General features: G+C 42.2%; 1 protein-coding gene and 1 non-coding gene across 2 annotated transcripts in view; both read left to right on the top strand.

The window, feature by feature from the left end:
• Positions 1 to 24,711, top strand: part of adgrg6 (adhesion G protein-coupled receptor G6) — an 81,741-nt gene that overhangs the window by 38,297 nt on the left and 18,733 nt on the right. Inside the window, exons 9-26 of the mRNA XM_078289777.1 lie at positions 5,384 to 5,472; positions 6,749 to 6,801; positions 7,559 to 7,591; positions 8,206 to 8,354; positions 9,639 to 9,750; positions 13,621 to 13,709; positions 14,227 to 14,291; positions 14,413 to 14,549; positions 15,756 to 15,921; positions 16,432 to 16,578; positions 16,831 to 16,947; positions 17,101 to 17,146; positions 17,919 to 18,025; positions 18,685 to 18,812; positions 19,925 to 20,193; positions 22,060 to 22,162; positions 23,061 to 23,211; positions 23,492 to 23,624. Of these exons, the coding sequence (XP_078145903.1) occupies positions 5,384 to 5,472; positions 6,749 to 6,801; positions 7,559 to 7,591; positions 8,206 to 8,354; positions 9,639 to 9,750; positions 13,621 to 13,709; positions 14,227 to 14,291; positions 14,413 to 14,549; positions 15,756 to 15,921; positions 16,432 to 16,578; positions 16,831 to 16,947; positions 17,101 to 17,146; positions 17,919 to 18,025; positions 18,685 to 18,812; positions 19,925 to 20,193; positions 22,060 to 22,162; positions 23,061 to 23,211; positions 23,492 to 23,624 (2,094 nt within the window). The remainder of the gene's footprint in view (positions 1 to 5,383; positions 5,473 to 6,748; positions 6,802 to 7,558; positions 7,592 to 8,205; positions 8,355 to 9,638; positions 9,751 to 13,620; positions 13,710 to 14,226; positions 14,292 to 14,412; positions 14,550 to 15,755; positions 15,922 to 16,431; positions 16,579 to 16,830; positions 16,948 to 17,100; positions 17,147 to 17,918; positions 18,026 to 18,684; positions 18,813 to 19,924; positions 20,194 to 22,059; positions 22,163 to 23,060; positions 23,212 to 23,491; positions 23,625 to 24,711) is intronic.
• On the top strand, positions 11,282 to 11,354 carry trnar-ccg (transfer RNA arginine (anticodon CCG)). The gene has a single exon. It is a non-coding gene; the product is annotated as a tRNA-Arg (tRNA).

The following is a 24,711-nucleotide window of genomic DNA, read 5'->3' as shown; positions in this document are numbered from 1 at the left end:
CCTCGTCCTTTCAACTTTGAGTCCCCTCTCTCATCGCCTTGACAACCTGTCGCTCACTGTCTCTTCAGAGACCCTTAAGATCGCCGCGGTGACGCAGGTTGCCACGGTGACGCAGCGGATAGAGGGAGGGGAGACCGCGACATCTTCCTCCTCATCCCCCTCTGCTCCTGTAGCTGACAACTCTGTTCTCTTCTCTCATCCTTTCTCTCGGAGAGGGCCGTCTGGATCACAAGACACACACACCGTCAGCCCGGGCTCCGACAGAGACCCGTGGAGGGCGCGACACACACTCTCCCACACACACGCCGAGAGCCTGGCGCGCACACACACTGCCGCCGGCGCACACACACACCCCAGGGTCTTGCGGACACACACTGTGAGCTCACAGGCACTCGCACACTATGACGACGCATCTGATCGCCCCACTTCCCCGTTGTCAAATCCATCTGTCATGGCGCCGGCTCAGACACCGGCGCTCCACAGCAGCCTGGTATCACAGCCTGGCACCGCCGCCCCCCAGCATGCTTCGGGGCTGGATTATATGCACCGTTCGGGCATGACACAAACACACGCAGAAAACACCGGCCGCCTGACGCACACGCGCAGCTCCACACACACGCAGACGCTCACACACACGCAGACGCTCACACGCTCAGGAGCGCAGGCAGACCCGAGCGAGTTGCTGTTTTTGGATGCAGCGCCGAGTGTGGAACTAGAAATGAGTCACAGGCCGGGGCCGGACACACACACTGCACACACACACACTGCTGGAGCGACACACACACTCCTTGGCGTTGGACAGCAGAGGCAGCTATTGTCCCACTTCACCTCCTTTGCCCTCGCTCCCTCTCTCCTCGCTCCCTCCCTCCTCTCTCCCTCCCTCCTCTCTCCCTCCCTCACCCCTCCTCCCTCCCTTGCGGCCTCCTCTCCCTCTCTTCACCCTCTCTCCCTCGCCCATCCTGCTATCTCTCCCTCCGTAACCGTCTCCTCTCCTCCCCTCTCTCCCTCCATCCCCGCTTCTCTCTCTCCTCTCCCCTCTGCCCGGGCGGCGCTGCCAGCAGAGCCTGCCAGCATGGCCGAGGCAGGAATTGGCGCCTTTTCGCCCACGCGGCCGACTGCTGCATTCCACCCGCCCACAACATCCCCATCCCCCCCGGCCAGCCATTCACAACCCTCCCAGACGCCCTCCGCCTACCCAATTACCCAGTCAACAGGGACATTCCGACAATCCTCCTCAGTCGGCCAATTACGTCCTCTCCACCAAGCCTTCGGAATCCCTGCCGGCCAATGGGAATCGGTCCAGCCGTCGGATAGCTTTGCCCTGCTCAGCCAGCCGGAGCCCTTTGTTTCTGCCGAAGTGTTTGAGGAGGAGGAGGAGGTTTTACCGGAGCTCGCCCGCGGCTCGCAGAAAGTGAATGCGTCCGGGTTTGCCGACGGTCCCGTACCGTCACCTGAGGCCTCGAGTAACTTCACCGCAGCTGACGAACGCTCGCATCCCTCTGCTTTATTTGACCCCGCGCATGTTGTTCCAAAAACTCATTCCGATGCTGCGTATTCGGATAATCCCTCCTCTGCCGCGGGGCCGGCTTCTCCAGCAGCTAATGCCAACCACAGTGTCGCTCCGGATGTACTGTCGGATGCTGCGACAGACGATAGCGTGAATGTCGAAGCTTCCCCGAACGCACAATCAGCGTCTCTTAATATACAACCTACTCCCCCTCGCTCCGCTTCTGAACCCAATTATCGACCCATCGGTGCGGCAGTTCCTCTCAACTCCATGCACACCGCTGGCCTAAATACCCGCCCTTCCCCAGCCTCCGGATCCCCCACCGGCTCACTTATCGCCGCCCCAGATCGAGGCTTCATTTCTGGGTTGGAGCAGCCGGCGCTTCCCTGGGGTGACAACCACACCGGAGACACCCCGCCGGTCCCTAAATACAGCTCATCCCTCATCACCCCGAAGCCAAATACAACCACTGTTAAGACACACAAAGACTCTTCTTCGGCAGCGATTGGAATAACAAATGCCACAAAGGCCAAAAACGCCACAACATGGACGGACACAGCGAGCACAGCTGCGTCCCAGAGCAGCGAATCGACGGCAGATCTCGGCGGGAGCGCGGGCGCATCAGGGAGGCCGAACGCAACGGTTTCAAAGCCCAACGGTTTGAGCTCCGGTTCAAGTGTGTCGAATCACAGCGGGAATCAGAGTTCAGCAATATCTGTGCACAGCGGCGTGAATCCGGGCCGCAGTGACGAGAGCGCCGGCGATGTCAGAGACAGAGATGTGCACCTTTCCCCTACGCCGCCTATCGCCGTCGATGCTCACCATTTTATTCACACAGAGAACCCCTCTTCCTCCTCCTCCTCCTCATCCTCCTCCTCACCAATCGCTCCATTCAAAGCTGTCAGTACGTCGACTATCAGTGGTGGCGGTGGCGGCGGCGGCCTCAAAAAGGCCACGGCGCGCCCTACCCCTGGATCCACGACCGTGGGTTTCACCGCCAAGCCCGCTTTGCCATGCCAATGTAAACATCGCTTTCATTTTACATGTCTGTGTGGACTGTCATCGGGGAACAGTATGTCATGCAGTAACACCAACTGTAGAAGTAGAGAACAAAAAAAAAGAAAACGATTATCTGTAATGACAGTAGCTTGCACTGTAAAAAATATTCATCTAGACAACTAGGATTGAGTCTTAAAATCTTATTTTATTGATGACGTAATAAAGTGACATAAGCTTGGACTCATTACAAGATATTGTAGCTTGATTCAGTTGAGATGCAGCGGAAAAACACTACCAGTCAAAAGTTTGGACACACGTTTTTACTTATTTTTTACTATTTTCCACATTTTAGAATAATATCAAAGACATCAAAGCTATGAAATAACACAAATGGAATTATGCAGTGACCAAAAAAAGTGTTAAACAAATCAAAACTATCTTATATTTTAGATTCTTTAAAGCAGCCGCCCTTTGCCTTGATGGAAAGGCAAAGGCTTTGGAGAGAAATTCATACATAAGATCAACTTCACTATTTATATTTGACTAAAGAAACTAATTTCAAGCATTTAAGCAGAAGCCTTTAGATCAAAATGGCTTTAATGAAAAATATAGTACATTCAATCAGGTGGGTCCAGACTTTTGACTGGTAGTGTAAGTGAAATTACCCAGTTCACAGATTATGTCACTTGTTTTTTTAAAAAATAATCAGATTTTACGACTGAATATGATTAAATGATTGTTCAGCTGAATGGTTTTTGCAGTGTCGTAGTGGAATAGTTGGTTTTCGTCAATAATTAGCTTTGGTAGCTTGCTGCCCGTACGGTAGTGGTGGATATAGCTGTCAATCAGGTGAATGGGCGGGTCCCCCTCTTCTGTTGGAGGCCGCTGATTGGTTCTTCATGATTCCAGGCCGGGTATAGGACATTAACATGGAGTGTAGAACTTTGTCCAATCACATTGCAGTAGATTAGTCTGGTACTTGTAGTTGAAACGGTGCATTATCTCTGGATTTTCTCTCCCTCTCTCTTCTTTTCTCTCTTTCTCTCTCTCTTTTATGCTCTACCTATCTCTTCTCTCTCTCTCTCTCTCTCTCTCTCATATCTCTATCTCTACATTATCTACCATAGTGAGAAATACTTCCCTCTACCTCTACCTCCTCTCTCTCTTCTCTATTCCCTTCTTTTTCTATAAATCTTTCATCCTCTTGCTCTTTTTTATCTCTTTTCTCTCTCTCACTCTCTAGTATCTACCTCTCTCTCTCTCTCTCTCTCTCTCTCTCTCTCATCTCTCTGTTTCTACATTATTTAGACTTAGGTAGACTTCCCTCTACCTCTACCTTCTCTCTCTCATTTCTAGTCCCTTTTTTTATCTACAAATCTATTATCGTCATGCTGTTTTCTCTCTCTCTCTCTCTCTCTCTCTCTCTCTCTCTCCCTCTCTCTCTGAGTTTTTTCTCAATCACCTCAGCTTCGTGGTCGAGACGTCCTGCTCTGCTGCTATCACAGTCTGACAATAAATAACTTAACAGGCAACTCGTCTCCATTTTACAGACTGTTGTAAAGTCCAGCCGACTGTTTGAACTTACCAAATCTTTGATGCTCCCTAAACTTCATAAAAAAGATACGACTTCAGGTTCTGCAGCTAGCGGAGTCTCCCACCAGAGCTGATGGAGTAGAGACTGTACTGTAGCTCTTACTAACAATTATAGAGACCGGGGCGCCACCTAGTTGCCACTGTGAGGCATAGCAGGAGAGAACGCCCCATCACAGCAGAAACATCAGCAGCACCTTCTGCACTAAACATTAAACACTAAAAATGATGATTTTCAACACATTTGTGTGTCTGCTTTGGGAGAACTCGCACTTTATTTGCAACACAGGTGAATAACAGCAGGTTATACACATGTTATTCAGATTTGGAGATGTGCTCCAAAATGAGACATCAACTATTTGAAAATAAAGTAGCAAACCCCCCCCCTCTTGGAAAATGATTGCTGATGTGAAATGAAAAGCTAATTTGGGGCTAAATGGAGTTATTAACTATTTTTTTAAACATTTGCCTGGCAGATACAATCGGTTTTGAAGATGGAGTCATCTATATTTTAACTACTGGGTGATGAAAGTTTTCAACATTTTTTCCTAAAAATACACACAGAGCTTTCTGGAATGAACGTCTTCATGTGTCGCTGTTAACATATGAAGAGTTTCATTCTAAAAGGAGATATTCAGAAATGATTGACGGCTCTTACATGAAAGTAAAGCACATTATGAGTTACTATTAAAGTTGCAAGTCATCTTAAGGCCTTTGTTTACAAAATATTTATGTTTTTGGGGATATAATTGTCAAATTTGATATATAGTGTCTTGGGATGAAACTCTTCTCATGTTATGTTGAAAAGTAACACACATGTGTGAGGTGTAAGACCACACACACACACACATGTTTAAAATAACAAATCCTATTCAAAAGTGGAGATGTTCATAATATAATATCATAATATCATACACATCTCTAAACTGCTGCAGTGGGCAGAAGCATTTTCTCCTGCCGCTAATTCTGATTCATAACACATTTGAAATGATGCCATTTCTGTCCCATTCACCAAGAAAGGGAAGCAAAATGACGGCTCTCTCTCTCCCTCTCTCTCTGCTGTTGTTATCTGTCAAGCAGCACATTTCCCCTCATCATTTTACAGTGTAAAATTGGATTTTTACATAACTCGATTACTTCCAACCCCTCGATTCATCTCCTGCTGTGTGGCACAGAAAAAAAAATAAAATACAAAAATGTGTTCCATTAAGTCTGTGAAATAGCCTGTGCCAAATTGAGACCGAAGTATTTTTCTCTCTCTCTCTCTCCGCTCCTCTTCATTTGCAGAGGGCTTGTTCTACCGAATCTCTTTTGTGGTGGAGGACGAGGGCTCGGAGCTGGCCGAGGCGGATGTGGAGCGCGCCGTGGTTCGCTGGGTAAGACCTGCACGCCGCCCCCCGTTCTGCTCATTTAACCCGCGTGGTGAAGCTGCACCAGGCAAGTCCGCAGGGCAGAGAGCGAGAGAGTTGTAAGACTTCAGGAATCTTGTAAAGTAAACCACGCTCTCTTCAGAGGTCCGGCCATGCAGTTTTGGATTTCACTCTTATACGTTTCGATTCGTCACTTCCTTTGAGCCGAGAAGATTTATCGCCAGTGACCATAGCTGAAACCAGAATTTTATTTGGACAGATAGGATGAATCTGCAGCTTCTCTGGGACGCTCTGTTGCAGCCACACTTTGTGTTTTAGGTTGATAAGACGAGTGTATTTTACATTTTTTTTATTAAAGTCTTGCCTAGTGCAGCTTTAACCTGTGGAAACCTGTTGTAAGTGCACAATAATACTGGGTAACCAGTACATGAAAATCTCCTTTAAAACAATAAAACCCAAGAGGGCGTTCTTTGCCATAACATCCTTAAGAGTGTTATGGTTTTTATACAACAGTTACCAACACGTGTACTGTCTAAAAAAAGTTTTCTTCAAAATAGTGAGCATACATAAGAATAAAAAAAACAGGATAAAACAAGAAAGATAGCCAACTGATTAACACAAAAGTTGACATGGCAAGAAATAAATCATGACTAACTGTGCATTAATGGAATCATCAGCACAGCTGGAAGGCATCTTTTACCATATTTCATATAATATAATATAAAATATAAAACTGCACAATGTTAAGTTATTAATATAACTTATGAGGGTGTATCAACACATTGGAAGTAAAAAGTGAGGTATGGAAACATTTAATCCAGTTTATTTTCTACCGGCAAGTCATCAAATAACGTCAAATCATGCATCACCTCATATTATTATAACCTGTCACCTTAGGGCTCAATGAGACACAAAATAACAGTTACAGTGTAGAAAATGGGGAAAATTCTTAAAAACATTCATCTTTTTATACTTTACTGAAAGAGACGTTTCCCATTAGGCATGGAATTAAAAAATAGGAGCTGATGTCAGGGTCCGACATGAAGACCTGCTGGCTTTTCTCCAAGTGCATTACTAACTGGGACAACTAATCATATTAATAGAATACTGATTGATTTCTTAATTCACAATCAATTCACTTGTCAGATTCTATAGAGTAATACAAGACAAAACCTGTTAGACAAACAGAACGGACAAACAGATAAACTCGCTGATTGCTCAGTTGACTGATTGACAGATTCACTGATCGATTGAATTGATTTGATGTGTTTACTTCTTACAGCTGAATCAAACATTTCAGAACTGGACCCACGCAGTGTTCATACGTTACCTGAGGTGAGAAACAACACTCAACACACACTTTGTGATGCTGATGCAGGATACATGCACGACAGATGCATGGAGGAGGTTTTCTACAGTAGATAAAACTGTATTTCCTCAGAATATGTAACTACATCTAAGTGTGTCATTCAGACCAGGGTGTGCAAATAATTATTAGTGCTTGTTTTAAGCTGCAGTGGGGTTTAAATCTATCAGGGTTCAGAATGCTGTCAGGTAAACTGTCAAGCATGTAAAGTTGAATAAATTGACTGGTAACACTTTACAATAAGGGTCACTAAGTTAAGGGTTAATTAATGCTTAATAAGGGTTAGTTAATGCTTACAGTAATAAGCATTAACTAACCCTTAATTAACAGTTAACTAATGTGCAATTTACTAATGGTGTTCATGTTAACTAAGGTATTAATTTATACATTATTTAATAGTTTATAAAGATGACTATTAAATAATGTATAAATGAATACCTTAGTTAACATGAACACCATTAGTAAATGATTACCAGACACATTAGTTAACTGTTAATTAGGGGTTAGTTAATGCTTATTAAGCATTAACTAAGCCCTTAACTTAGTGACCCTTATTGTAAAGTGTTACCAATTGACTTTACTGTAATTGACCTTTGTGATACTCATTGTATTGTCCTTTATGGCAAACCAGAGCCTCCTGACATCTACGTAGGTTAAAACAAACCATAAGAAGATTTTGCAAATACTGTTCAGTTGAACTCCTGTTTCTGCCTCTCTTCTCTCCAGTGTGCAGCCTGCTTCACTGGATAGAGGTGTAAGGTAAAATAATTGCTTTATTCATGTAATGCAGTATACAAAAGCACTGTGCAGCAGTGGTGGAAAAAGTACTTGAATCCTTTAAGTAGAAGTAGCAATACTATAATGGAAAAATACTCCATTAAAAGTAAAAGTTCTGCATTCAGAAGTTTACTGAAGGAAGTCTGGAAGCATTAGCAGTAAAATGAACTGAAGTATGAAAAGTAAAAGTCCTCATTCTTTCAGAGTGTTAAATTATTGAAGCTTTAACCTGTAAGAAGTATTTTAATGTTGTCGGTCTAACTGCTTCTTATACTGTTGGGGAGTTTAAACTCTAACAATGCAACATATTTTATGAGCTTATCGTATGTTTTGCGTGTAAAACCTTATTCTGCAAAGTAACTAGTAACTCCAGCCGGCAGATAAATGTAGTGGAGGAAAAAGAACAAGATTTCCCTCTGAAATGCAATGGAGGAAAAGTAGAAAGTCTCACAGAATGGAAATACTCAAGTAAAGTGAGTACAGTACTTGAGTAAATGTACTTAGTTACTTCCCACCTCTGCTGGTCAGAACATACTGTTCTACTAGACTGGACCACACCACACTAGATAGACTCCAGTCTGTTCTCTCCTGTCCAGCTACACCTGCCAGGCCCTGCTGGTTTATCATTACACCACCAATGAGAGTCTGGGTGAGGCTGCTGTGTCTGCCAGGCTGTCCAGCAGCGAGGCACCCGTGGGTGACGGGCTGCAGATCCAGTCTAACTCCATCGATATCAAATCTATTGGTAAGGTGCAGGGTGTTGACACGGACCACACAGTATCTGTTTAGTTTAGTTTGTTTAGTTTAGTTTTATATCTTACTCATTTAAGTCGATCGGTTCAATCAATCAATCAAACAATCAATCATTCAATCAGTCAATCAAACAATCAATCAATTTTGTAATTATTGTATAGTATATTAATTGATTGATTAATGAAGTAATTTATTCATTTAGTTTGTTATATAGTCATTTATTTGTCTATTTTAGTTTATTTTTTCAGTAATTTGTCTGCTCCCTCATGTATTTATATAATTATTTATTTCATTGTTAATTGTTTTTATCTTTGTGTTATCTGTCTTCATGCCGTGATGAGTTAATTACTACATTTAAAAATATTATTTATTTAAAAAAAAAAAAAAAGATTAATTGCTTTCTTTAAAACATTTACATGCAAGTAATCAAATTTTTCTGATTACTTTTGCTTGGCTCTCATCATAGCTAATTAGAGGACAGTTTTATTTTGTTAATTAATTTTGATGCTTTTGTACATTTCTACACCTTGTTGAGTTTCCATCTTTCTGCTCTTTGTTTGGGATGAAGTGTTTCTGAAAGTCCTTCACATGCACAATTTGTATGTCTTTTTTTTTCTGTTTTAATCTGTCTGGATGAAACCAAACTAAACTAAACTGAAGAACTTGTTCCTAATACACACAGTAAGCCTGTATAAGATATATGTTGATTGTTTCCCCTCCTACCACAGTTTAATGCCCAGTCTACAATAACATGCTTGGTATCGCTGGAAACTAGAAATTCCAAGCTTTCCAAGGACCCTAAACGCACCACGATCAGAGCAACACAACTTCCACTATTTCCAGGGAAAACATAGCACACACACACACACACACACACACACACACACACACACTCTAATTAGCACAATACACACATTCTCTACTCTCTTCTTTGAACACACACTCACACTCTCTCTCACTTTCCCTGCATCTCACTTTGAGTTTATTCCCTTTATTTGTTATTCATAGATATTGTTGTTTTTCCTCCTCTGTGTGGAGTTTTGATGTCTTCAGGTTTAACTTGTCCAATTTATATTTCTTTCTGTTTGTCATCTTGATCTTTTTTTCTCTCCTTCTCTTTTGAGGTGAGATGGTTTCATCAGCCTGTCACGATTTCTCTTCCTCACCTTCTCAGTTTGTATTTCTGTCTGTATTCAGGTTTTTTTTTTTTTTTTTATCATTTAGATGTGTAAACCTAAAACCTGAATCCTGAAGTGAGTGTTGTTCCCTCCTGCAGAGAACTGTCCGGAGGAGAACCCGCTCCACTACCGCTGGCCAGAGAGCCGACCCACCGTCACCCAGTACCTGCCCTGCTTCCCCAACAAGGAGCAGAACACCTCCAGGACCTGGTAACACACACACACACACACACACACACACACACCCACAGAGCAGACAGTATCGAATGAATGCAAGCAAAAAAACGGGAAAAAAACGGTAATATCTAGTACCAGAAAATGGTTCTTTAGGCTTGTACCATAGCAGAACCTCGTTTTGGTGCTATAAAGAACCATTTTAGAAAGGTTCTTTATGTTCGCTTTAGACTCTCACATGTGTGTTTCTTGTCAACACAACATATGTCAAAAACAACATGTTATTTCAGTCATTATGTGTTGTTATTGACACACGTTGCACGGAACAATAATACAGATGTGTGTTGTGTAGTACCATGCTCAGATGGTTTTGCATAGACCCTTTATGGTGCTGTAAAGAACCCTTTCAGAATGCATGAATCTCCCAAATCATCACTACTAAAATGAACTTTTTAAGAACCACACGGGGTTCTTTATTTTGCAAGTTTTTTTTAAATTATTTTAACGAATCAGAGGGTTCTGTAAGTCATTACATTACATACATCCATACAGAACCATTACCCTAACCGAAGAACCCTCATTTCTGTGTGCATATTGACGTAAAGACATATTTGCATGCATGCCCACACACACACACACACACACACACACACATACAGAGCACAGTATGTTCGCATGAATGCAAGCAAACCCTTACAAATGTTCTATATAGTACCAGAAACCTGTTCTTCAGGCTTGTACCATAGCAGACCCTGTTTTGGTGCAGGTTCTCTTCAGCACCATGCTCAAATGGTTCTATATAGACCCTCAGTGGTTCTGTAAAGAACCCTTTAAGAATTCATGAAATGTCCCAAAGCAGCAGAATTCAAATGTTTTTTTTTAAAGAACCACACTGGGTTCTTTACTCTGCTTTACCAGTTTCTTACATTAACAAATCAGAGGGTTCTTTGAGTCATTGTGGTTCCTCATAGAACCCACTACCCTAACCAAAGAACCCGTGAAGAACCCTCCTTTTTCTGTCTACAGCAGCGGTCCTTCCATTGACTACATTCATTCCGTAACCCTTAACCTTAAACCTTACCAACCTAAATCTAATCCTAATTCTAATCTTAATCCCTAACCCAACACACACAAATTATTTTTCGCAGATAAACACTCACACACATAAATGTGTTTCCTCTCTGCTCTCTGTTAGAGACAATAACTAAAGACAGTTTTCATTAGGTTCTTCCTGATCCAGGACAGGGCACCCTTGAAATCTAATTTGCTGAGTTCCCTCTGTGTTGTCAGGAGGAATATGACATAGCGCGTTAATCCTGCATTAATCATTGATAGACAAACAATAGGCTGGTTGGCTCTCGCCTTGTGGTAACAGATGGCCAATTTCACTTCTGATAGAAAAAACAGCGGCGTGTGCAGAAGAAATCCTATTGTCAGTAATGAACAATTACATCCTCATAGTCTGCTGTTGATTAGTTTGTCTCAACTTGTATTTGTTCTGCTTGGAGCTGAGACACTGATGCTGTTAGAGTGGGAAGAGGTTCAGCGGCTCTGAAGCAGCTGCGGTGGCCCAGTGGCCTAAAGGATAAGGCATCAGCCTCCGGAGCTGGGGATTGTGGGTTCGAGTCCCGCCTGGGTCGGGGTTGGATGTTTTACCTTGACGTTCCTGCAGTGGTTTTCAGTCATGTGCCATCGTGACCTGAGAGGCTGCAGGTCGCAGGCAGCAGCTCTCTTCAACTACATCACTTAGAAAATGCAGCAGCCAAAAGCTCAGTTTGATTACAGCTGTTGAATGTTAGGAACTCTCAGACCTTGGTGGATGATGAATATAGTACATAGTAATACTAAATAAGAAAATTAACATGTTTAACTGTGTTAACCATCCCTAAAACTAGAATGTTGTTTATTTGCAGAATTGCTAATATGCAGACACAGTCAGTGAAGAGCAGTCTGGGATCTTTCCTGAGACAGATGACAAGCTCATTTTCTTACAAAAGAACTGTGGAATGAACTGAACAATTTGGAGAAAGGAAAAATTAAGTTTTAAAAAGAGCATGCTGCACGGTTCATGCTTTTCTATTCATTCAAATACGGGATTGGTAGCAGAATTTCATTCAATTCAGTATAGCTAGTTTTTTATTACAGACTTAGTGTTTTTGGGGTGCTGTAAAGGTATTATATAAAATTAAGGAATTGATAAAGGGAATCGTTAAGGAATCAAATCGATAAGAGGGAGTCGTTAAGGGATTTTAGCAGTTCTAACCCTAGTCCTGGTAGCTCAGTGGTTTAAAGGCCTATTTCACTGCTGTGAATATGATGATTTATTAAAACTAGGTCACCCATGTAGTAGAAATGTGCAATTATTTTTGAAATTGGAGCCCTATGACCAGAGAAAACTGAGAAAACAGCTGTAGATTCCCCATATCGCTCTTAAGGGGGAATCCTACAACAACCAGAATGCATTGCGCTCGTCACAGAAAATGTGGAAACGTAGTTTGTAGTCTAAGGCTGATTTCCAAAGTCTTTTGCCGGCAAATGAGCGGGGAGCTCTGGGTGTAGGCAACATGGAGGGAAGTTAAACATTGTTCATTTGCATATACTACCCATATTGTAATGATACAATGCTGGTTGAAAATCGGCGAAGTTTCCCTTTAAGGCTCCTACCGTGAAATCGTGACGTTCTCTGTTGGCATCCAGCCTGGGACCTCGCATGTTCTCCCTCTCTTCCCACTCTCCTGTCTCTCTCAGCTGTACTGTCTAATGACGCAGAAACTCTGTAATAATAATAATAATCTAAAAACATTCGGTAATGTTTACATGCACATCAAAATTGTAATTGCAGTGAGGCAGAGCCCAAGTAAACACCTTACTCTGATTATATTAATGCAATTACGCTCTTAGTTGAAGTAAGCATAATCGCCGTTTTGAGAACTGTGATTTCATTTAATAAACACCAGTTAGGACATGTTTACAGTCTTGAACTGTGGCCAAGTTACATCTGTGCCCAGCTTATTGTGTAACATGGAGGTGGGAGGGAAGTGGAGTCTGTACTGGACTAGACCAAGATGGCGGGCCAAAACTTTTGGAGTTTGGAAGAGTTGTAATACATGGATATCATGCAGTTTTTAGACAGGTGTACGGACCGTAATGGTGACATTTGTTTGTGTTTGTGTCGAGTTTGTGAAGCCTGGAGATACGACCAGCGGCTCTGACACACACTCTCCCTCACTTCGACTGAAATGAAAATTCTGTAATGAAATTTAATTCATTTTTTTTTAGTAATAAAACCTCCGGCTCCCACAGGTCCCTCAGGATAATCAAAATAAATACTTCACACATGCAAAATGGATTATAATCAAATTAAAGAATTATGTAAACAGCTTAATTGAATCATTGTCTTACTCGCAGAATTGGCTGCAGTTATTGGCTCTTATTAGCCCTTATGGTGCTGCAAAGAACCCTTTAAGAATATATGAAATGTTTCAAATCAGCTTTTTAAGAACAACACTTGGTTCTTTTTTCTGATTTACCACTTCACATTTTTTTTTATTATTATAACAAATCAGAGGTTTTTTCAGTCGGTTATACAGAAACTTCTATGTGTGGAAGGGTATCGCTGAATTGCTGTCTGCATTCAGTGAAACTTAAAAAGCCCAAATGTTATAAAACCTGGAAAAGGCCTGTGGTTTTCCCAGTGTTACAAAACTCAACAATACATGAAATCCAGGAAAAAGAAGTGGAGTGGGTTGTTGCACTTTGGCTCCTTATGCTTGTGTTCATTCTTAGTTCATTCATCATGTTTAAAATTGTTGCCTAACAAGGGAAATTGTCTAAATTTGGGGAAATGTCTAAATTCTCGTCTCTCGTTCCTCTCTCTCTCTCTCTCTCTCTCTCTTTCTCCCCCAGTGAAATCAGTCATCAGAACTACTCGTCCTATTGGTCGGCTCCGGACCTCAGTAATTGCACCGACATCGACAGCATCGAGGTGTCAGCAGGTACGCACAGCCATCAGCCAATCAGACGCTAAGACAGAGAGACAGACGGATATAGATGGAAGATAGACAGGCAGATACTAGGACAGACAGGTAGATATACAGACAGTCAAGCAGATATACTAAGGCAGAAAGTGAGGTGGATATAAAGACAGGCAGATCCCGAGACAGACAGACAGACAGACAGACAGACAGACAGGCATGCAGGCAGATACTAAGGCAAACAGAAAAACACACAAAACACAAAAACTAACAAACATGTTAAGTTATTTTATCTTGTATCCAGACATATCAAGCTTATTTTAAGATTTTTTTTTGTGTGAAATCATCTTACTGCACTGGCAGTTTCAGGACATTTACTTGGTAAAAGTGAAATTGTCTCGGAGAAAGTTTCTTGTTTCAAATGAAATGTAGAAGAACTTCCTTTGTACTCTATCTTTCATCTATCTTTTCATTGTGTGTGTGTGTCCCTGTGTGTGTGTGTGTGTCCCTGTGTGTGTGTGTGTGTGTGTGTGTACAGAGAACGCTGCTGAGGTAGCAGTGCAGCTCGCCGACATCACCAACAACGAGCTGTCCAATGACGAGGTGGGAATCCAAACTTCTCTCTTCGACTGTACTAAACTATACAGAAGTCCTACCTGACACCCTGGAAGATGAAATACATCCTTCCTTGTTTCACCCTTCGTCTCCTTCCCTCTCTCCCCAGGTGACTAAAGTAGTGACGAAGGTGAAGGAGCTGGTGAACGTGGCGAAGATCAACACCACCTTAGCCTCCACCGTGGTCACCATCATCTCCAACGTCATGACCAGCTCTGAGACCGCGCTGGCTGCCGCCTCCGAGACGTAGGTCCAACATGATCTAGAGCGCCTGGTCATGCTGTGTTGCGTTGTGTTGTGCAGTGTGTGGTGTGTGTTGCGTGGTGTTGTGTGGTGTGTGTTGCGTGGTGTTGTGTTGCTTTGTGTTGCATGATAGATAGATAGATAGATAGATAGATAGATAGATAGATAGATAGATAGATAAAGTACTTTATCTCCAGAGGGAAATTACAGTGTTGCAGCAGCAATTCACATAAATGACGAAAAACACACACAATGAGATAGGTAAAAAGTCAGAACACGGAATTACAAAATATATATATATATATATACATATATATATATATATATATATGTGTATATATATATATATATATATATATATACACACAAAAACTACACTACAACTACTATAAAGTATACAACTACTATACTACACTACACTACAACTACTATACATATGGTGTTGCATTGCGTTGTGTTGCATTGCATGTTTTTACACTATTCTTATGGTATGTTATGTTTGAGTGTTACATTATGTCACATTACATTGCGTTGTGTTGCATGTTTTTGCACTATTCTTATGGTATGTCATGTTTGAGTGTTACATTATGTCACATTAGGCTACATTGTGCTACACTGCGTTGGGTTACATTACATTTTGTTTCGATACGCTACATTTTGCTTTGTTACGTTGTTACATTGTTGTTACGATGTTGGTTGCGTTGCGGTACATTATTACGGTACCTTATGTTGCTTTGCACTGAGTTACGTTACCGTACGTTATGTTCTGTTATGTTGGAATTTTGTTGTTAGGGTACCTTTTGTTGCTTTGCCTTGACTTATGTGACTTCACATTATGTTATGTTCCATTATTCTTGAATTGCGTTGCATTGTGTTGTGCTGTTACATTACATTAGAGTTTTGTTACTTTGCATTATGTTCCATTGTTCTTGTGTTACATTACGTCACGTGATGTTACGTGACTTTACAATTTCTTACGTTAGAGTTTTGTTACGTTGTATTATGTTCCATTATTGTTGCATTACATTGCGTTATGTCACATTATGTTACATTACGCTACCTTACCTTACGTTGGAGTTTGGTGACATTGCGTTACGTTACGTTCATCATGTTGCGCTATTTTCATTCTTCACTTTGCCCTGTCTAGTCTGTTCAGCTTCTCTTCTCTCTCTCTCTCTCTCTCTCTCTCTCTCTCTCTCTCTCTCTCAGAGCTCTGAAGACAGTGGACGAGCTGGTCCAGAAGATTGAGTTCGAGGGCCCGTCGGTCAGCATCACCTCCAGGCACCTGGCCTTGGGGATATCGGCCCTCAACACCAGCATGTTCAACGGGACTTCCTTCAGCGCCTTCATCTCTCCTAACACCACCGACCCACAGGTACACTCTGACAACCGAGGGTTCATCAGGGTTTTTTTCTAAGATCCAAAGGGATCCTTGGGGCACCTTGGGTTTCCTCACAAGGAAACATGTCCCTGAAGGGTTCTTTGAAGAAAGTTCATCACTTCATAAAGGGGTTCTTCAAGTAACCTTTTGAAGCCATAGTTGCAATTTGAAGAATCCCTAAAGGTTCCTCAAAGCTGTTATCCTTTTTAGAGTTTAGTTTGAGTCTTCTGAGTCAAAATTACCTCCCTTACCCTCTTCTCTACTCCCCTCTCCTCCTCTTTTATCCCATCTGTTCACACTCTCTTTTTTCTCCTCCCATCTCCCATCACTCCTCTCCTCTCCCTTCTTTTCCTCTTACTTCGTCCCCTCTCCCTTCCTTTATTTCCTTCTTCTTCACTCCCCTCTCTCCCTTTCCTCTCCTCTCCTCTCCTCTCCTCTCCTCTCCTCTCCTCTCCTCTCCTCTCCCCTCCTCTCCTCTCCTCTCCTCTCCTCTCCTCTCCTCAGATTGATTTTGAATCAGAGCGAGTCAACCCTCTGGCCCAGGTGACCCTTCCAGCCACTCTGCTGTCCAACCTCACCCTGACCGAGGCGGACAGATCCAGCATCTCCAGGATCAACTTCATGTTCTTCAGCAAAACCAACCTCTTCCAGGTCAGTTGCCCTTGAGCAAGGCACCCAGCACCCATCTGCTGTAGCAGAGCTGTTCAGCAGAAGACTGTAGTTCCCAGGTGTGAATGTGTGGTACTTTATAATTGTCAAGCTGATTGTTGCTGAAAAAAGGCATACGCACTTAGTCGACTTTCCCTGGATAAATAAAGCTAAATACTGAAGAATAACACTCATAAACTATTGCAAAAGGCCAAGGCTGTTGTTTTTGTTGCTGATGTTGTTGTTGTTTTTCAGAACGAGCAGGACGGTCTGTCTTTAAACAGCTATGTTGTGGCCAGCAGTGTCGGAAACTATTCCATCAGTAGCTTACTGGACCCTGTGGAGATCGAGATAGCTCACCTCTTCTACCAGGTAGGGATGTGAGTGTAAACATGTAAACAAAGCCAGTAGTGGGGCAGCAATCTCAACAGGGGGCGCCATACTGCTGGTTCTGGATTGAGCCTTTATGTGGCTGCAGAAGTGAACTTACATTAATGTTATTCCTTCTTTCTCACTTCCTCCCAGCCTGCCCCGAGTCCAGTTTGTATGTTCTGGGACTTCACCATGAAAAGTAAGTCTCTGTTCATCTCTATATACTTCTGTTGTAAAACCCAGGGGTTACTCAGGGGTTCTTTTCAGATCCCTCAAGTGTTCCTTGAAGAAAACCCATATGTTAGAGGTTTGTGGAAGTGCATTCAGAGTTCACTAATCTTTTCTGAAGCGGTTCTTCTGGGATTTCCCGGTAGTTGCAGTTTGAAAAACCCCTAAAGGTTCCTTGAAGATATTTTAATTTCTTTATTATTGTTTTTCTTTTCTATAAAATGACCTTTCTGTGGTTCAACCTGTTAATAACGCGTAATCAAAAGCATGTTTGACAAAAAATCAAAGTGTTGTATTGGTGATCCAAATGTTGTATTGGTGGTAAAGGGAAAAAATGTTTTCGTTGTGTGCACCTACACTTCTAACTCCCAACCATTGTACATCCTAATCTTCTTCTGCTGTCATGCAATATTCAAAAATAAAATGCTAAATAAAGTGTTATAAAATGCAAACAAACAAGTTCCTAACAAAGTGCCTTACATAAAATAAGATTAAAAACAAGAAAAAACCAACATCACAAACCCCAACATTATGAGGCCAGAGCTCGTGTGTGTTTGGACTATCCAGCGGTCTTTCTAGTTTTAAATAATTTGAATAGTTTATTCTCAACAGCAAAACCCACTCAAATTTCTTTCATAATGCATGACCGAAACCATCTTTAACAAACAAATTCAAATGTTTTTGGATTGAGCAGGATAAAATACTGCGGTGATTTTAATGTAATGCATCTCTCTGTCCACTAGATGGTGCTGGAGGCTGGAACAGAGAAGGCTGCCGAGTGGCTCCTGAATCCAACAGCAACAAGACGATCTGCCTCTGTGACCACCTCACACACTTTGGCATCCTCATGGTAAGACCTGTGTGTGTGTGTGTGTGCGTACATTTGTGTATCAATCGTACGTATCGTTGATATGCTTACAGTAAGACTTTTGTTTTTTTAAAGATTCTTTTTCTGGGCTTTTGCCTTTATTATAATAGTTTTTACAGTAGAGATAGACAGGAAAGATTAGGAGAGAGAGAGAGGAGAATGACATGGGACAAAGGTCCTGGGCCAGATTTGAACCCAGGATGTCACAGTTATATGATGCGTGCCTTAGACCACTAAGCCACCAGGACGACCCCAGTAAGACTTTTGTAAAAGCTGTCTTAATGATTCAAAATGATTCAATGATTCAAAATGCAGGAACCAGGCTCCTGACAGGTAAAAAAAAAGAAGAACTGTATCACTGTTGGCGTCCCTTCACTGTCTCCCAGTCAGCTATAGACTTGGCTTTAAAATCTTGCTGAGTATTTAGAAAGCTCTTTATTATTTAGAAAGTCTTATGCCTCGGTATATCTAAGACTCAAACTAACTGGAACAACCTTGCTGAAAGTGTTATGTCAGCAGAATAGATCGCCATTTCTAACAATCAAATAAAGATCCACTTTTACCTTGTGAAGCACTCAGAAGCACTATAAAACTAGATTTGGCTTGACTTGCTCCCTCCCTCTCTGTCTGTCTCTCTCCAGGACATCTCTGGAGCTGCAGCCCAGATAGATGAGAGGAACACCAGGATCCTGACCTTCATCACCTACATCGGCTGCGGCATCTCCGCCATTTTCTCTGCTGCTACGCTGCTCACTTACATCGCCTTCGAGTGAGTCCGGTCTTTAGCTGCTGCACCGTGTCATTCATTAAGCTCTGTGGGTCACAGCAGCCTGGGGTTAGTTCCCATAGGGTTCCATACGTTTTCAGGTCAAGGATCCCTAAAATAATTAAGCATTAAGGCCCCTGTTGGGTAAGATGTTGCCCCAAGGGTTTTCTCCAAGGAATCCACCTCCTCAGGAGATATTTAGTGTTAGATAGGATTTGGTACAGAATTTATACTGTAGGCGGTGAGAGTGAAACCTTTAATCAGAAATTAGTAGGGCTGGTTATCGTTTAAAAAATTACGATACCAGTACCAATACCAGTACCCTTAAAGTGATACCGATACCAATAGAGTACTTAATTCGATACCTTTTTTTTTACGTTTTGGTGGCATCTCGGCACGCTGAACTGCCAACTCCGTCACACACACCGCGCTCGACTTCACCACAGACTGTATGGGTTGTAGCTGCTGCGGTAGTGGGCCAATCACACGTCGCATTAAATCGAAGAACGCTTGCGGTGATTGGCTGCGAGCAAAACCATACAAATAGTCATTTTTTTCTAGATCTGTGTACAAAAAGTATCGAATGCAGGTATCGTTTGACTGGAGAAGTTTTGATACTACTTGGTACTGGGTTATTTCGGTCGATACCTTAAAGGTATCGAGTACCGATACCCAGCCCTAGAAATTGGTCATTCCTATATTCTGCTCTTTCCTTGGGCTGCCCTCTCGTAAATGGGATAATAATGAAACTTAACTCTTCTTTATTGTACATGGGGACCTCTTGAAGCCCTCTGAAGAACCCCCCCCCCCCCCTCGGACTTCACTTTAGGAACTCCTGAGCTACTGTAGAACTTGTGCTAGATGTTTAGTCTTAAGGTTGCTGGTTCAAATCCCCAGACCAGTCGGGAACATCTGAGCCTGGGAAAATGACCGAGGAACGCTTTCCCCTCCCTGAGTGACTACTGTGACTATTACCCTTGATCAAGCCACTTAACCGACCAATCGCTCCAGCAAATAATGTTTAAATGAAAAAAAGACTATTGAGCTACACTAAGCTCTCCCTCTTTTCCTCCTTTATTTCTTCCTCCCTCCCTCCCCCACTCTCCCCCCTGCAGAAAGCTACGGCGCGACTACCCGTCCAAGATCCTGATGAACCTCAGCACGTCCTTGTTGTTCCTCAACATGGTGTTCCTATTGGACGGCTGGCTGGCCAGTCTGCACACCGATTGGCTGTGCGTGTCCGTGGCCATCTTCCTGCACTACTTCCTGCTGACCTCCTTCACCTGGATGGGGTTGGAGTCCATCCACATGTACATCGCTCTGGTCAAGGTCTTCAACACCTACATACGCCGATACATCCTCAAGTTCTGCATCGGCGGATGGGGTGGGTGGCTGATCGGTTGGTTACGATATGATGCAATACAAAGCAATACGATCTTTACCGATATGATACTGTCATATTTATGTTCCTGAGGCAAGTAAGGCAAGTAAAAAGCAACAGTGCACATGATGTGTAAGTGAGTGGTTGATTTGTTGGTCACGACAAAGTAAGGTATGGTAAGATTTGGTACCATACGATATGATACGTTATGGTATAGTACAATATGGTACAGTATGATTCAGTAAGGGATAATGCCCGACGAGGTGTGGTGTGTGCGTCAGACGGTTCTGGCCTCCCCGTCGTCCATTAATTCCTGATTATGGACACCTCGAAGGGCATTATCCCGCTTATACCACGGTCACTTGCCAAAGAAAAACAAAATAAGACCATTCATTTATATTTTCATGCGTTTTGTAATCAAAATCTGAAGTTTTTCACAAGCCATAACTCAGTTTCCCTGGTAACACCTGAGGGTTTGACTAATACCTGGAACAATCATTACCATCCCATAAGGTTCTTATGCAATGGAAACATTGTTCACTACTCCAGTAAATAGGATGAACCTTAGATACGACTTGGCAACGGGAGATATTTCTAGTCCGCTCAGCTCATAGAACCTTTGGCTCAGCTGTGAGCAGAAAGCTAATGTTATGCTAGCAAGATTCAAAGTCAATAACATTGCGTACGGTTGACAAACAGTAAATATAATTTGACAGTATGTTTAACAACAAGACTAGCTAGCTATCCAGCCATGTCACTGTCCCCAAATCAATATCAAGATTTTCACGAACAAATCAGGCTCAAACGGAGGCTTTGACTGCGTCCCTGTTGCTATGGTTACTCATTTTAGATACAGGCTGATACTACGTAGCCAGCGCATTAACAGTCGACAGTTTCACTGGAACTACTTAGTAGGTGTCCATTATCAGGAATTAATGGACACCCTGCAGCCAATCAGAATCGAGTACCAGACCATGGTATAAGATATGATATGATATACAATACGATACTATGCAGTACAATTCTATGCGATATGATACGATACAATACGATGCAATATGATACAATATGATACAATACGATACGATACGGTACTATGCAGTACGATACTATATGATATGATACAATACAAAGCTGTTAATGTATAAACCTGCACTTGTCAACTTTGCACCTAAGTGACAGCAAGAGATAACTGTTTGAAGTACTTCATTACCCAGAAATGACGTAACGTGACATCAGTAAACGGCGCACTCCTCGGACCTAAAATGTCCTCTAAGATAAATGTCTTGTTCTTAGTGGCTGATGGGTGGAGATGGTGAAAAAGAAACATTTTGCAGCAAGTTCGACCACTCCGTCTTTCTCTGGAGAGAGAGAGAGCTTTGTAGGAGACAGTTTTGCATTTGGCTCCTGATTTTTGATTCATTACTTTCTGTGAGCCGAGAAGTTTTCCCGCCAGTGACTATATATGACACCTGAAAATGATTTCTCTGTTGCAGCCCCACTTTGTGATTTGGGCTGATAAGACAGCTGCATTTTTACATAAAAATATTGTCTAGTGCAGCTGTAAGATTTGCCAAGTTTGAATAAAATAAACCATTTTCTGGAGCTTTATTTGTAGGCCAGGGATTTTACACAACACAATAATACTTTAGAGAGCTTTCTGTAACACACTTCCAATTGCAGCCTCTTGCCATTTGGAAGTTGTGATTTCAATCTTTTTTTGTATAACTGTGCTAACTGGCAGCGCCCATAATTGGCTTGGCAGTTGAGGCTGAGGTGCATGTCAAGAAAAATGTTAAATGTATTTGATTATTTTGAAGTGTAGACATGGGAAACCTGATGAGAATGTATTGATCTGTTTTGTTCCAGGTCTTCCTGCGTTGCTGGTTGGAATCGTAGTCGCTGTGGATAAAAACTCTTATGGCAGGCAGGAGTACGGCAGAGGAGAGACAGGGCAGGGATCCTCTGAGTTGTAAGTTTCATCAGAATCACTCAAGACAAGATACATTTATTCTCACTTTTTAGGAAAACAGATTTGTCTTAATGTACTTGACTGGACTCAGAGGTACATTTGAAAGCAGAGAGAGTGTTCAGAAACACTTTACCTTTCAAAGACCTTTTTCCAGTGTATTTAACTGTGTATTAACCTATGGAAAAGTATTGTAAGTTTACAATAATACTGTGAAAATCTCCCTAATTTATAATGTGGTTACAATGGATGTACAAAGTGCACATTCTAAAACCAATGCTTACATCAGTGATTCTCAACCTTTTTCATATCAAGGACCCCTAATCTAGTATACTTTTGGGCCACAGACCCCCATTTGATGAGATTTTGTCTCTCAAACCCAGATCTGAGAATATTTTTATTGTCAGATCTGATTTTGTCCAGAATTCCATGACATGATAACAGAGAAACTATGATCAAAACAGTCATTCTTCTACATTCTCTAATTGTGTTAACTTCTTGTAAATGAAATAATGGTGAAGTTTAACAATTCATTAATTTGCTGGGGACCCCCTGGAACCCCCTCAAGGCCCTCTGGTGGTCCACGGACCCCACGTTGAGAACCATTGACTTACATATTTGCTTACTCACTTTGTTACCTAATGCCTGAGCTATCCTGCCATGTTTGAGTTGTGCTAAATGTTTTGGCAGTCCAAAGTTATTCCTTGTTATTCGAGTAATTTTTTGTAAGCATTCATTTTATTATATTACACTGATTCACTTTGTACTTAAGCTGTTGTTACACCTGTGTAACTACAGTAGGCTACATCAGGTAGTAGTGCGAGAATTGGCTCATATGTGTGTGGCTTAGCTGTGTATTTGAGTATTTATCTGTGTTTGTGTGTGTGTCCTCTCTCCCCAGCTGTTGGATCCAGAGCTCGGTGGTCTTCTACACCACCTGCGTCGGCTACTTCTGCCTGGTGTTTCTGATGAACGTGGCCATGTTCATCGTGGTGATGCTGCAGATCTGCGGCCGCAACGGCAAGCGCAGCAACCGCACGCTGCGGGAGGAGGTAATAATAATAATAATAATAATGCATTTTATTTGTATTGCACTTTTCATTCATAGTGAATCTCAAAGTGCTACAGAGTTAAAAACATAAAAATAAAAACGAAGAAAAAAGAGATCGCTAACAAAAGTTAACACGAAAAAGCATTTACACATTAAAGATCCTTCGTCACATCTTGATTCGTTTAAAGTAATGATCTGGGACGTGTTTCGTAGAAATGTTCTTCATCGCCAAAAATGATTAGGTTCAATAAAGTTTTGTATACTCTTCTAATGCGACTCAGGTTCTACGAAACCTCCGGAGCGTCATCAGCCTCACCTTCCTGCTGGGGATGACCTGGGGCTTCGCTCTGTTCGCCTGGGGCCCGGTCAACCTGGCCTTCATGTACCTCTTCGCCATCTTCAACTCACTACAAGGTAACTAGTCAGTGAGTTAGTTACTATATTAGATAGTTCTCTTTGTCTTGGCAGAGTTAACTTGGCCCACTAGTTAGTTTGTCAGGTATTTAGTTGTATGTGCTCTGATTGTGTTTGGTTCTGTGTGTTGTATCCGGTGATATTGTGGTAAATAAAAAGGTGGTTAAACTAGGACCTCCAGTGCGTGATCACCACATGGAACAACCACCAATATAAACAAAAAATCATGCTTTTTCCGCCTAAAAGATTTCACTTGGCGGCGTTGCAGCCTTAAACCTGAAACCAGTCAGAACAACCAGTCATGGAAAGATTTCTGACTTTCTTTAGCAACCTACTGAGCAAATACAGAGCTACAGACCTAGAATCTTTTCCAGATATAAATACAGCTGCAACTAGTAAACTAGGTTAGCTGCTAAACAATGTTAAGTAGATCAGCGCATGAGAGCAATATTTACCATTTGTGTGTGAGGTGAAGTTCATCCACAATCCCAATCAATTCTTGATACTGTACAGTGTAGATGGGAGCATGTTCTGCCATTCATCATTCAGCAACCGAGGAGCTAGCTGACAGATCAAAAGTGCCGAAGAAGAGTGAAAACATCTCCTTCAACAAAAGCCTTCAGTGTAGTTCTTTGTTCTTCATTAAAACCTCTCCAATTCTTCATCAACACAGTCAACACTGCATACTTCATTGGCGCCATTGCTGTTTACATCTCTACTCACTCTGTTAAAACTCAGTCTGTCGGTTGTTGTCAGTTTCGCTTATGTCGCCCCCATTGGATCAACCAAAACTGTGATTGGTCCGTTGACTTTGCAGCAGGACCCGCCTTACTCCTATCCACCTATCAGGGAGGGAGGCCGGATGTTTCTCGCAGTGCGATCGACTCACCAGACTCATCTGGCTTGCGAGGCTACCTATAAAGACTTTATCCTCATTTTATCTTCATCAGTTTGATACTACTTACTATGATACACAGTGAAGTAATGTCAGCCTAAAAAGATGAGTAAACTCTCTTCTTTAAATAAAAAAGGTGGGTAAACTGAGTTTAGGTGGGTTTGCCGTCATCCCAGACTGTATCATGAGTAT

Source organism: Centroberyx gerrardi, chromosome 18 (genome assembly GCF_048128805.1).
Source record: "Centroberyx gerrardi isolate f3 chromosome 18, fCenGer3.hap1.cur.20231027, whole genome shotgun sequence".
Lineage (NCBI taxonomy): Eukaryota > Metazoa > Chordata > Actinopteri > Beryciformes > Berycidae > Centroberyx > Centroberyx gerrardi.
Note: the sequence above shows the minus strand (reverse complement) of the source record. Positions and strands in the feature narration are given on the sequence as shown.